This window comes from Centroberyx affinis, unplaced genomic scaffold (assembly GCF_046629955.1).
Source record: "Centroberyx affinis isolate AG114_WGS23_722 - 3 ecotype Tasmania unplaced genomic scaffold, CSIRO-AGI_Caff_v1 ptg000789l_1, whole genome shotgun sequence".
Taxonomy (NCBI): domain Eukaryota; kingdom Metazoa; phylum Chordata; class Actinopteri; order Beryciformes; family Berycidae; genus Centroberyx; species Centroberyx affinis.
In genome coordinates this window covers 140,349-154,625 of record NW_027279396.1, presented here as the reverse complement: position 1 = coordinate 154,625, position 14,277 = coordinate 140,349, and the positions used below count along the sequence as shown (strand labels likewise).

Here is a 14,277-nt window from a genome sequence, read left to right as displayed (position 1 = left end):
ATCTAGACCAAAAACATAACCATTAAACAAAGATTATTGAGAATAAACTAGCTTTCTCACCCTTTTACTCTCTGTCTCTGTCTCTCTGTCTCTCTCTCTCTGGTCATTGAGTGGATCATTAGCTGTCAGGGCCCTTGAAACCATACCCCCAACCCTCAACTCCCATTCCTGCTCACCTCTAAAATATTCATAAGGACAATTAGGAGTTCCGATAAGGCGAGTACGGAGGGCTGGGGGGCGTGCGGCAGAGAGGGCAGGATGTGCCAGCAGGACGTCTGTTCTGCAACACTCTATACCCAGACCACAGACCTGTCCTCATCAATCTGAGACACAGCAACCTCCCTCTTTGCCCCCAGTCAGGCCAGGCAGCCAGGGGAAGGCGGCACGGTGCCAGCTAACCCCCAACCCCCTCCTCCCAGCAGGCTTTGCTCTGTCCTCGCCCCTGGGCAGGAGGGGCCGGCCACACAGCACTCACACTGGGAGGAGGGGGGCACAAGGGCAAGCTGGTTGTTGCACAAGCTAACGTGCAGAAACCACGGTGCATGAATGCAAGGTCTCATTTCAGTCTTTTCGGCCCACAAGGTCATTAAAGAACGCAGGGGGTGGACTCATGGCTTGTGGTTCTCGTGAACTTTAACTTTACTAGTATCATTGTTCCTCTGTCCAAGCCATTGTGGTCATTCATATCAGCTCTGTTTTTCCCCACAGAGGCAGCTTAGTGATGCATTCTGACTGTAGCTCTTCTGTAATTTAACTAGATCAAACCAAATTAGGCCAGCTCAATGTCTGACCTATTTTATGTAGTACGTTCTGTATGACAGGTGTCTAGATGGGACTTGAGAAGCTATACGTTATATACTGTAGTATACTCACCAACACACACCATGTAGAAAACATATGTTAGAGAATGCTATATGAGGTTATACATGTTTAAAATACAAATACAAATAAAAACATGAACACATTTTTAATTGGGCAACATAGCGCGTAATCATGTTTTAGCCAATGTCAAAGTTAATATAAAAAGAATACAGATCTCAAATAGTTGAGAGAGCAAAACACCAAAATATGAAGTGAAGGAAATAGTGGGCAGATACCTCAAGGCTTCAACTTAATCTGTCAATGCTAATCAGGAGATAAAACTGATGTGTCAGACATCTTAATGTCACAAAGTGCTGTAAGAGGAGCTGCTACAGTTAAGAGAAAAAGCCCTCTTTGCCTCCATTCTGAATTGACTGAAATGACTGCACTCAGTGGGTTATGGGAGAGATTTCTCAGGACCTGTAAGTAGCCACCACAAGTGTCACTAGTAACCCTTTCACGCCGGAAAAGTGACCCGGACACACAGGCGCACACAGAGTCAAGCCCAAAAAACAACCAAGATCAGGGTGGAGAACCGGGTCAAACCCGGTTCCTCTTGGTGTCAAAGTTTAGTGCTTGAAAGAATAGTTCACCCAAAAATGAAAATTTTGTCATTATCTACTCACCCTTATGCCAGTTGAAACACTCTCCAAAACAACTGGGGTGACCGTTTCTTTACAGTTCCAAAAAAAAACCATAAAATTACTCCAAACAGAGTCATCCAGTGCCGATGTGTGTTACTGTGACATACAAACTTCAAAAATGTTTCAACTGTGTATATAATGACAAAATTATTTTCGGGTGAACTATTCATTTAACCTGTGCTGCTCCATGACATGTCTTGATAGTCATATCATCAGCCATGTTAAACACAGAATGAAAACATGGCTTTTGATGACGCTATAAGAAGACAACCTGTAAGACGGGATGGAGCGTACCATAACATTCCCAGGTTGCATGTGTGGTATACAATAGGTCATGCTCCTCTGCTGACTGCAGCCAGGTTAGGTTGATCAGATTCTGTCTTATTTGTGGAAAGGTTGAGATCTGTTTACCAGGTTTCACGCTAGGATCAGAGAGCGAGCTGCACCCACACCAACCAGTTCAAATGCAGTATCTTCTATAAAATATTTGTATTGGTGGTATATTCTTCAACCTTAAGAATGGCCATCTAACCATCTAACCACTGGTTCAGAGTGAGCAGGGAATCCGATCCGCACATGAGACATGTGAGAAACTTAAATAAGGAAATGAAAAAAGGATTTTTAAAGACGGAACAATTGGTTATCCAGTCCAAAAATGAACTTGTGCATCTTATTTCTTGTTTCCTTAGTGAATAAACTCTAGTGCTTTTAGTTCAAGACTTTGAGTGCAGTGCTCAAGCATTTGAGATTAGAGTATGTCTCATTAGTGTCACTGGAAACTCATGTTTAGAAGAAGGCCCTATGGCTGGTGGTCTTTTGTTGTTGTGTCTCTTTTCATTCTATGCTCTCCAAGAGAACCTAGATTTGAAATGAGAAATACGAATCATAGTTGAGAGGATGGAAAACAAGCTCTGACGTCAATGAAGCTCGACATGTGCCAAAAACAAAAATCTCTTAGCAGTAACCTAGTAACAAGCATCACACACAGGAGTGCAGAGACATAATAAAACAATGGGAACATGGATGTAAAACACACAGAAAACCACTACTTTATAATGGAGCTCAGCCACTCAACAATTCACAGGAAAACTATTGTATACTTTCACATATACAGACACTTACTGTAGTTCAGTTGTATGGAATTCATTGCAAGTGACTGCTGGTAATGGACACTTGAATTTCAATAATCAAAATTAATTTCCAGTTTGAAAATCAAATGTATTTCCTCAATTACCAAGTAGCAAAATAGTGTATTTGTTTCATAACAGTGGATAGAAATAACAGGATATTCTGTGAAATACATGAAAATTACCACCACAGTTACTTTCATTACACTCAAAATACTCCAACAGAGGACTGGTGACCCTTTTTCACTAAAAGCCCAGAGGAAAAGGAGTCCTTGTCCTATAAAGAGGGGCACTTTGAAACCCAGCATGTTGCTAGCAACAATACCATTAGTACTGCTTCACTCACTGTGGCAAGTGAAGACTTTTCAGACAACTCTCACCGCAGTACTTGGAAATTGCAATAGCTTGATCATTTAGAACTACAGAACAGATATAAATGTTAAGATATAAATGTTATATGCCAAGAGGAGAGCAATAATTTGCATATCCTTTTCTTCAACAATGAACAAGAGAATTTGCACACATTCCTAACTTCATAAATAAAACAGGTCAAAATAAATGTGTGTCATTGTCTCATTACTGTAGTACTATATGTACAAAAAGCAGTAGGCCTCTGAGAGTATATCACACCTATTTATACAAGGAAATGATTGAATGTCTGAGGTAAAATGCATTGTTCTCAAAATAACCAAGAACTAATTGTAACTTTTATCTTGTCATTCTCTGCACATAAGAATCACATTGGCTAATCACACAGTTTCTAACAGTTGAAACAACATTCTGTAACTATAGGCTATGTAACAAAGGACAGGGTTCCTATGTATTGTTGTGGCTGACAAAGATCTCCCTCTCTCTCTGTTTTCACCATACACATTTGTAAGTCCTCATTTATTTTTAGGTATCTTGTCCTACTGCACTATTCTCAAAATAGACTCTGGGGCTATAGAAATACAGTGTGTTTGTTTTGACTGCAGACTGGCAACATAAGTTCACTTTGGACCTGACCTGTCCTGAAATACACGCCAAAAGTGAAGCGCCTGCTCTGAAGAACACAAAACACTTTGTGCACACAGGAAAGAGGAAGTTGCACATCTTCACAACACGGTGTGTTTATGTGAGCATCAAATGAAGAGGTAGTAATAGCATTTTACAAACACATAAATTAATGGCTGCTCAATGCTTAATGGTTTCTTCACCACCCTCTCCAGAGATACAGTGTACTGATACTCAAACACTGACATGCTTTGTATTTATGTAGTAACATACAGTAGATGCCAGAAGCAGAGACTTCTTCCTCAATACAAACCAATGCCACAGAGAATTTCCTCTCTACAAATGCATCCATTAATTTAAAAAATATAGTTCCAATCCCACTAACATTTAACTCAATTACATAAAACAAATCAACATCATGCTATAAACTGCACAGTGCCTGATCCAAAAAAAAGTCACTCATGCTTAAGGTAAAAACTATGTGATCTACTGTATAATATAAAAAAAACAAATTAATATCACTCCAATAAATCACAGGGGCCCAAAAGTACATATTTGTTTTTCTTCTGTAATATTAAAAATGGGCTGGCAGAATATTTCACATATATTGGAATGCCCTGGAAAATCAACATCAACCCAATAAGTCTATGTCAATAGCAATGACATTTGATTTAGCTTAAAAGGCATTTCTCATCATTGCTGCTGTGAGCTAGCTATGGCCCAATACCAATATGGATGGGAGGATAGCATAGTGGGGGGAAAGGGAGTAAGTGAGGAAATTGGTACTGTACTGAAAATGGCAAGCGATATTGTGTTGTACAGACTTGTCTATAGGAGGAGGATAGGTATAGATACTGTATAACACTTCAGTATCTATACCACTCACTTCAGTGTTATACAGGAATGGCTGCAGAAAAAAAAGAACAATATTTCGAGACCACGATTTACTATACTGAGGGCACACAATGTTACTGTTTGGTTAAATTGTACCTTCACTTTCATTATTTTGCGAGCACAATTTCATAATTTGTGCAAACCCTAACCCTAAAATGTGCTCACAATTTAATACAATGTGCAGGTTTTAAAACTTGTGCTCGATTTAGATCATTTAACAAGTTTCAAACTGACTTCACCCACTTGCCGTAATTAGTTGAATTTAGTTAATTGCATTGATTTATTTAGTTTAATAGTATGTTTTGTTGAATAAAGATATATTTAATTGAATGAGGCTTTTATCAAGATTCATTAATCAAGTTTTTCTTCAGGTAAAAAAAAGGGGATAAGTTATCAAGGCATTGCTCATTGACAGCTGTGATGCAAGCCGTTGTTAATAAGAAATAATTGACAAGTATAATGAGAGCTAATGGGCTTTACCATTGTTAATGTGAGAATTGAAGGATATTAAAGACTTTATCATCAACCAGATGCAAGGATTTGTATCAGTCAACACTTAAAGCTCTCCAACACCACAGTTCAGAGCAGGGTTGGTGCAGGTGCACTGGAGTCATATATTAGCTTATTATGTGTGCATGTTTTGTATCTATTCACACGCTTTCTTTGTAACTCAGGCACACGTTTTATACATTGTGCACAAACAATAGCATGTCATGCAAAAAAGTAAATTTTTATGCCTCTAGATCTGCTGAAGTCACAAAGTGACGGTAGGATTTTTATTAGGTCCTTGAAGAACTAATGGTTTCTTTTGTTTTATCATTTTGTTCACATTAAACATAAGATGTGACTGTGACCTCTTTTAGTTAAATCTTTTTCGTTTGATGTGGGATAATCTAGGCTTTGGACAAGTCCCTGACATCAGTGTCCTAAATTGCATGAGCCACAAGTAATGCCACCAGCAATAAGGTAAGATTTATCAGCCTGCCGCAGCCTCATGGATCTAATTATGCAACACTTACAACACACAGTGACTTTTCATTACTTCATACTAACATCCAAACCACTTTTGACTTATTAAACTGACCGTGCACTTGGGTAGATAAGTGATCATGGTTGTGATCAGCTCTGTGACCCTGTGTGCTGGAATATTGATTTTTATTCCATTAGATATATAATTATTGCACAGAAGATTGTACAGCTGACCTGGTTTTTAACCCGGAGCATTTTCTCATTACTATCTGACCAATGTGTTGCAGATTTCTACAGTAAATAATATGCAAATACTCTATTGTCTTGATAGCTAATACTCTCTGCAAGTTGCATAAGAGGACGTGGGAGCAGTTCTCTGTGTACCAGCCAGAGCCTCATTTGACCGTCCCTATTATTTTTTGTATTTCACAATTAGAAATATGCCACACACAGGACAATCTCACCAGTGTGCTTTGATATTCAAGGAATTTGCTTACTATTATAAAACCAACACAAACAAGCTGCGCGCTACAATATCCTCAATAGAATTCATACTTGAAAGAGTCCTGATCTATATTTGCATGGCTCAAGCTCATTTCTCACAGGAATATTTGATCAGAAATTCTGCTGATGGAGAATCAGATAGAGATTTACAATGCAAATGGTGTTTTTTGTTAATGTAAAATGTATGTATTACAATGGGAATGGCAACACAAACAAAACTGATGAAATATAGGAACAAAATCGATGAAGAAAAATATATTTTCAACATTGCCAAAATTACAGTTTGAGTCACTATTCTCCATGATTACACAATAAGAACCTTTCAACTTACAACTATTTCTCTATTATATTAATCTAAGCCATGATCACCTTCTGATCTCTAACCAGCCTGCAGGGACTCAAAGTGCTGGTGTTTGGTTCGAAAAACATTCAAAGATAAAATGTCAATAATTTCAATTATAATTGTCACACTCTATTTTTAGGGAATGCACATTCAAGTGAAGGCCCCCTTTTAGTCAAAAGAAATTGCATTATTGTTTTAGTCCAATCAAATAAAGAAACTGTATTTTGATGGGTTGAGTGAAGGTTTTTTGACAGTTCTTCATCCCCCACCGCCGCTCGCCACCCCATCTCTTCCCCAGCCTCCATTTCCAGAGAGCCACCAGGAGGAGGATAATTGATCAATCATGCTAATTGAAGAGTCTGGACAGCTAGCCCACCATAGCAGATGTGCCAATTTGCATTCATTAAGATAGAAATGAGTCTTAATCACCGCTCAGTCTTTGATTGACAACATAAACATCCCCTGTCTCAAATTCCATTCACAGTCCACACCTCTGTAAGGAATACATTCCATAACTGCTAATAAAATTGATGATTTCATTTTCTTGTGAATCATTGCAAATACTTTTGAGACACACCAACTCCATTTACTGTGTAATGTCTATCGCTCAAAACCTCAGCTTTAAGGATTGCAACATAAAGTATAAGGGAGATGATGACAAATGCAATCACCAAGTGTGATAATTGTGTAAATGGCTTTTGTTGAAACCTGCAAATGGCAAATTTCAGCTACATGATAATCAATGGGAAGAAAGGGATGATTCAGATGAAGAGTGCTAAAGAAAAGTATACAGGGCCTGACATTCTGTAACGGTCAAATTTTACATATCTTATAGAATGATTAATACAGTCCCATCTATAACAATAGCTGATAATGATAATGAAATAAAACCTAATGGAAATTACATGACATTCTAATGCAGATTTCCTCTTAGTGAAGGGGGCTGGTGAGAGAGGGACTGTTTATCATAAATCTTAAAATACAGTGGGAAATTATTTGTATTTCTCAAATCACATTAACAATGGTCAACCCTCTAGAGTATGAAGAAGATAAGCAGAATTTCCCTATGAATGCTCCTGGGTTGTTTACTGTCACCGATGGGCAAGGTATAAAAGACATGCAAAAGAGCAGTGAAAAGTCAGTTCCTTGCAGCCGCTACAGTCCAGTTATTTACAATGGCGAGGCATTGGCATTTGGCTCAAACTGCATTCCCAAATTGGGTTAAAGCCTCATATTCACCACCCCTATTTTATAAGATTATTTTTAAAGTGTTGACTTCATGTCAATTCCTTGTGCATGCAAACCTAATTAATCTTTGCCTTACTATATACTTTAATCGTATTGAATTGCTCAAAGAGAGGACAGATAGACGCCAAATGATGCCTGTGAAGTTACTATCTGATTTCAAGGTATCTTCTGGAGACAGTGATCTTTCTGTGTCCAGGATAACAATGTGAGGTTATAGAGAAGCTTGAGCAAAATCTTATTACCTCCACTAGCGGAGCGGGGAGGAAGAGTAAACATTATTAGATTAATCTAATGACTAACAGCAGCATTTTCATTTGTGGTACAAATAGAATTCAATAAGAAACACAATAGAAACAACACTGTAAAACATTTACACGCTAATACTCTGTTCTCTTCAAAACAACACTAGCACATTAAATACCACATTTATTTCCAAGTAAAAAGGGTGTTGGTGAGTATGATCCAACAGCAGAGCTAATTCTCAGTAAAAATTAGTGAATGAACAAATGGATAAATAAATGCATGAATGCAAGAATTAATAAATAAATTAATAAAATAAATAAATGAACTCCTTCTTAGTCATCTTTTGTCACTTTTTACATTAGAAAGATATGTGATCAGGGACACCCGTGAATACAATTGACAGAGATTTCATGCAACAGTTCACCTGTCGCCTGGAGTGTTGCTAAGGTTAAGACCACCACACACTCAATCACACACACACACACACACAGACACACACAGACACACACACACACACACACACACACACACACACACACACACACACACAGGCACACACACACACCTCCAGAAGAAAAATCTGAGCCTACTGCTCTGCTTTGGACTGTGAGCCAAGTTTGAGACAAAGTCCATAGCCCTCCACTGGGTTATCAAACTGTGGCCCAGGCATGCATCCATCTGTGGAAAACATGGAGACTGTTCTCCCACACTGCACAGCCCACCCTTTATCTACAGATGGTACTACTGAGTAGGAATGTGACCTTTGATTTGGTTTCTCACACGGAATGAGAGCGTATGCTGCCCAATGAAAATTGGGAAAGGATTTGCTGATCTCCCAAACCAGGCAAATGAGCACATGATTGTTTGCATGGCAAATATTGGTTTAATGCAATTTAAAAATTTAGATAAGTGTCCAGTGTAAGTGTCCTCATGTGAGGCCCATTTCACCAGACAGATGGGGGGGAGGGGTGGCATCTTCCCATCATTACAAATGCATGGCCTCCTCATGTATGTAGCGTACGAGGATCTGTAGAGGAGAGCAATGTCAACCTATACTGATGAAATAAAGCGCTCACTGATAGAGGCAGTCAGCCAAACACTGAAAGAATACAAAACATACACAAAAAACAAATGCTAATTTGTTGTGAATTCTTTGATGGAAAATGCATGGATAACATAGTCCATCTTGACTATTCAAATTCATATTCAGATATATATGTAGTATGTATATGTATGTTGTGATATGGTACATGATGGTATGTAAAGCCCTTTGAGACTTGACTGTGATAAAGGGCTATATAAATAAACTAGACTAGAGAAGGTTTGTGCCTCTCATTTCTTAATAAAAGAAATGGCCATTCTCTCTACATGACAACACTTCAGGATTTTGCCAAAACTCTTGACCAGATAAAACCACAGCGCCAGAGCTTTCTCTACCTCCTGTAACATTTGCTCTTGTGCTGCTCTCTGGCCAAGTGAATAGTGGGGTTGTGTGGCAATGTTGTGGAAGTGGACCGGGTTGGTTACTTCTGCTCTGCTTCTTCACTTCTGAACCCTGACCACATAGCCAGCAGGCCGAGGGGGATTTGTGCATATCTGCACAGATGCTGGCCGAGTGAGCAGGAACAACGCTACATTGTTCTCGCCTTTCGTGCAGCGGGGCAGCCTCCTTGAGAGTAGCCAGAGGGGCTAAGTGGGAAATGAACAGATCACTACCAGTTTGTCCTCCAATTTGTTTGGCAATGGACCACTGGTGCTCCTCGTGCAGACATTATGTACCATGCACTTGCCAATTACACAGACCACAGGTATATGTACTATAGGCTAAAGGAGATGACCCAACCAATAGGCAGTAAATAATCCAAAATGATTCTGACTATGGGAAGGTGTTGTATTTGCTTTAGTCGTATTTGCTTTTCTTCTTTAGTTAAAATAAGAGAGCTTCCCAAGTCACGACACAAAAAACAAATTTGTGGTCACTGTTACATAAGGAAGGAATGTATCCATGTATTTTTTATGCAGGTGAGCCCCTGCTCTTCTCTGAGGGCCCCTGATGGAGGATTGACTGCATGGGTCTACTGGATGCCAGAGCGCTCTTTTGCAGCTCTGCCAAGCAGGTAATTCACAAGCAGCAGCAGCATGAATAAAAGATAACGGGCCACAGCTGACTCTTTTATGCTGCATGTAATTCTACTCATTCCTCCAAGCAAAAGACTTTTCCAAAGCTAAGATTCTTGAAATTTTTAAATCTCACCCATCTTAAATACTTAAGGTCTCTTTATTGGGCAGCAATAATAACAAGGTATGTTTCCTTGGACAGGTGCTAGTAAAAACATTAGAGGATTATGACGCAGCGGTGTAGAAATCTGGGAACAGTCTGCTTTGTCTAATAAAAACACCTCAGTCCAAACAAGAGCCAGTCTATGTCTACTTTAAATATTGGCTATAAAAATTAATAGGCAACTTTTATTAGTAGTATCGTGATTTTCTTGTCAAGGCCTAAATGTGTTTGCTTTTCATTTGGTCAGAATGAAGAAACTAGCTTCTGAAAGCAGATCCTGAATACGTTTAAAAAACCACAAGTGCGTCATTGAAAGACATTTGGATCCGGATGTATCGCCAATCATCCCCATTTACTTTTCATTGACGCTTTTGGCTGACAGTTTTGTAGGCTAGCATAACAAGTGGCTTAGTCTTCCGCTAGTGCTTGAGCAATGCAGGGAGACAGTAGCTGCCAGGAAGACCAAGTGCTTGTGTAATTTTCATAACGCATGAATGGAATATTTCAAGCATGTTCACTAGAAAACTATTATAGTAATAGCCAGGCTAATTGTCTGTCGTGAGCAATGGTACAGAAGGGCTGCTGGAGGACTAAGCCATGCAGGTACAATATCTACGGGAAACAGGGTCGGCATGGTGGCCAGCAGCTACTGTGTGCAGAGATAGGTTTTCCACGTCAGTTGATGGGCCCATGAGGAGCTGGACTTATCAGGGAATGCAGACCTCCTGTGCCCTATCTCAATGGTGACTAGAAGGAAACTGTTACTTGTTCCTCACTTTCATACAGTATGTCTAAAATATTACCCTTGCAGCATATAACAAAGGTTTACGCCTCTTGGTTGTCATTCCATGAGCGTATTTTCTCACTGCTGGTCTGAAGCTAATACCAAAATAATAAAACATATTTTGCTGATTCATTTAGCCTAAATAGGGATATAGGATTGTACTTGTATAATAGTGTGCCTATTAAAAAGAGAAAGAGGATGGTGTGAAAGAATGAAGAAGAAGTTTTCTCACCCTCATAAAGCAAGAAAGTGGCGCTCACTCACCTCTACAATGTCAGAGTTGGTTCTGCTCTCATGGGGCTCGTTGTACTCTGTATATTTCAGTAACACTTTGTCCATGTCTGTGCTGGCGTACTGGAACAGTTTGTTAGAGCTGTTGAAAATGATGAGGGCTATCTCACAGTCACATAGTACGCTCAGCTCGTAGGCCTTTTTCATCAGGCCAAACTTCCTCTTTGTGAAGGTAACCTGAGGAACACAGGGAAAACAAAACCACCCATTACAGAGGGAAACTGTTTCTCTAAATAGAAAAATCACATTTAAATTGACAAAATTGAAATTAGTATATCTACATACAATGTATGCAAGCGTAAATAATAAACAGATTGAGCATTCTTATTTGTAGGGGAAATAAGTCATGTTTTTAAATCAATCTATATTGTACAGCTATATTGGAAACAAACCCCTAAATGAATATAATAGTGCAGGTCTAAAATGTCTAGTTATCAGGCCAGAGGTCAGGGTCAGAAGCACAAGTCAGCCAGCTGAGTCAGAGGTTTGGCAACAACAGGGGTCCATACATTACTTTAGCCCCTGACTCCATATACGGAAAGCTATCTCCGTAGTGCAGCATAAGCCTTGTAACATGAGTCCTCAGATGGGACTTCGGGTCATACATCACTCCAATGGTAACCCAACCCTCTCTGCAAAGTGACTTTATGTCCTGTATCTCTGCAGCTCTGTCTCTGTGGTCGCTTCAGCCCCATACACATGTCATTATGTTACACCGCCTCTATACAGCATGCTACACTCCTTTCTCATGCTAAAAACACCAGTCAGAAGTAGGGAAATTGGGAATGCAGACACTCTTTCCTTGGTTTTGTTATAGTTACATATTTGTTGGAAATGTATTTTGAGAAATCTGTATACTCGAAACCACTGTCTCAAGACTTTTTTTTGTTTCTTTCTTAGAGAATGCTTCTTGTTAAATGTACAGCGTGCTAGTAAAAGCTGTGCTTAGAGCCATGGAGGTGTGTATGTGTCTGTATTCTTCATCAGTTTCACTGACCTACTAAGAGAGGAGTTGAGCAGATGAGCTGGCTTTGTTCAACTTTAATTGGTCACAGCTTGCGGCTATACCCTCATTTAAACTGGCATAATGCAGTATAATCCTATGTGTTGTATAGTATCTGTGTAACCACTCAGGCAGTAGGGTCACTCCAACTGTGAAAAATGAATTTCAAATCTTCCACACTACAGGTAATTACACAGGGCCATTATTCCTGCTCTAGACACACAGGAGCCTCTTCTTGTGTCATTTTCTATTCAGTGCACCAGTGTTAGTTGAGCTCATATGACAAACCAAATACTAAAATGACATTTCTTGAAATGACACAGTTTAAATGCAGGAACAGCTAAATCTAATAACATGTTTCCTTGCAAATCTCTGACACATAAAGCCTTAGAGTAAGTATAGCTGAACAAGAAAAGCACTTGTGTGGTTTTGTGCATGTCATTCTGATGATGTTCAGAAGGTGGATCTCTGCATGGAGGCAGACAAGGGTATTTACTGTGACCAATCCCTGGACAGTAGATGACTTCTTTCTACTCAGTTCTAGTTAGAGCACAGTCCTTCCTGGTTCACCTGCAGGTCTAACCAGCTGATACTAGCCTCATCTGACTAAACACTAGGGCTGCCTGCTTGCTCACTCATTTGCCCGCTTGCATATTTGTTTGTTTGCTTAACCATCTGGAAAGCAGAGACTGTCATGTGGGGAAATGATTAACAAATTGTATGCTCTTTAGCAGATGAATGTGGCTGTTAAGCCATGGAGATGTCACCTTTCAGCAGGAAGCCCAGGATGAGGCGCTGAGCGAGGACTTTGTTCCACCTGGATGCATGGCAGAGTGCTGAGTGCGGGGCTGCTGACCCAGGCACCGCTTCATTTCACCCTCAGCAGCAGCGCTGAGACTCGGTCCTTGCCCCAGCCCCAGACACAGTGCCTCTACAAAGCCAGCTGCTGCTCACACTGCTGTTAAAGGTGAACACCACATAACTGTTCTGTGCTTGTACGGTTATCTCTGATAGAGAAAGAAGTCGGCTATTTTGTGCAAATGCCATCTTCTCTGGTTCTCTTATGGTATCTAAGCGCGTTAGGGCACGACACAACACAGCTCAGAGCGTACAGATGTGCAGACATCAGGGCTTTAACCTCCCTCCACCTCCATGTTCTCTGGGGTGACTGGTGAGACAGTGGAAAACCACAAGCATCCTTGAGGTCAAGTGGGAGGTTTGCTGGCAGAGCTTTCCTATGGTTCACCAAGTCAAAGAGACCCACAAAGACGCTCAGTGTGGGTTGAATTTGAATTTGAGTTGTATATGTTTGCCACATGTATTGTGTAATACAAACAACAACTCAGAAATTCTTTAAAAAAAACTAGAAAAAACTAGAAATGGCTGAAAAAATTCATTCTCTTTTTAACAAAAAGGCATGTCATTTTCATTTTATTTTAACTTTAGTAGACAAGATAGTTTTAGTTCAGTTTTAGTTAATTCACTAAGTCTTGTTTTAATTTCCATTTCAGATTATGACTGTTTTTTAACACCTAGTTTTCATCTTAGTTTTACTTACAATAATAACCTTGGTTCTTACAGTAAAAAGTTGTGCGTATCTAATGCCCTGACTAATTCATGTAATTCACAATGACAGCTTCAGGGTCAGACGAATTGTAAAGCTGCATTATACTACATAGTGCATCTTTCAGTGCATCTTACAGCAGTTCTGTGCTGAGACATCAAATGTCAGGACAAAAGAGAAGGGAGAACACATTTAAACTTCCAATAAACTGGAGTGATTCCAACTTTCTCAGCCTTTGATAAGGTCATTATAACAACCCACACAATAGCAGCCAAATCAGCGACTATACTAGCATTTCATTTAGTCTGTGCCTGGCTGAAAACTCTGACCTTTTCAGATGCTCTCACGATGTGGAGCTGAGGTGCTAATTTTGCTCTCACATAAGACTTTCTACAGACCCAATTTCTTCCTGAGTGCTCCACCACCATCACCTCTTTCTTTTTTTTTTATTGAGCTTGGTAATTCCATTCTTTGCATATTCTTTTTACACTTTGGGGAATGGTTTTATGTGTTTAAAACCCAACCAGG

The 14,277-nt window shown here is 39.6% G+C and overlaps 1 protein-coding gene across 6 annotated transcripts in view; it reads right to left on the bottom strand.

The window, feature by feature from the left end:
- mef2aa (myocyte enhancer factor 2aa) overlaps positions 1 to 14,277 on the bottom strand; it is a 58,303-nt gene that overhangs the window by 22,597 nt on the left and 21,429 nt on the right. For all 6 annotated transcript variants that reach the window (XM_071520287.1, XM_071520289.1, XM_071520285.1 and 3 more), the window contains one exon: positions 11,156 to 11,359. In XM_071520287.1, coding sequence (XP_071376388.1) covers positions 11,156 to 11,359 — 204 coding nt within the window. The remainder of the gene's footprint in view (positions 1 to 11,155; positions 11,360 to 14,277) is intronic.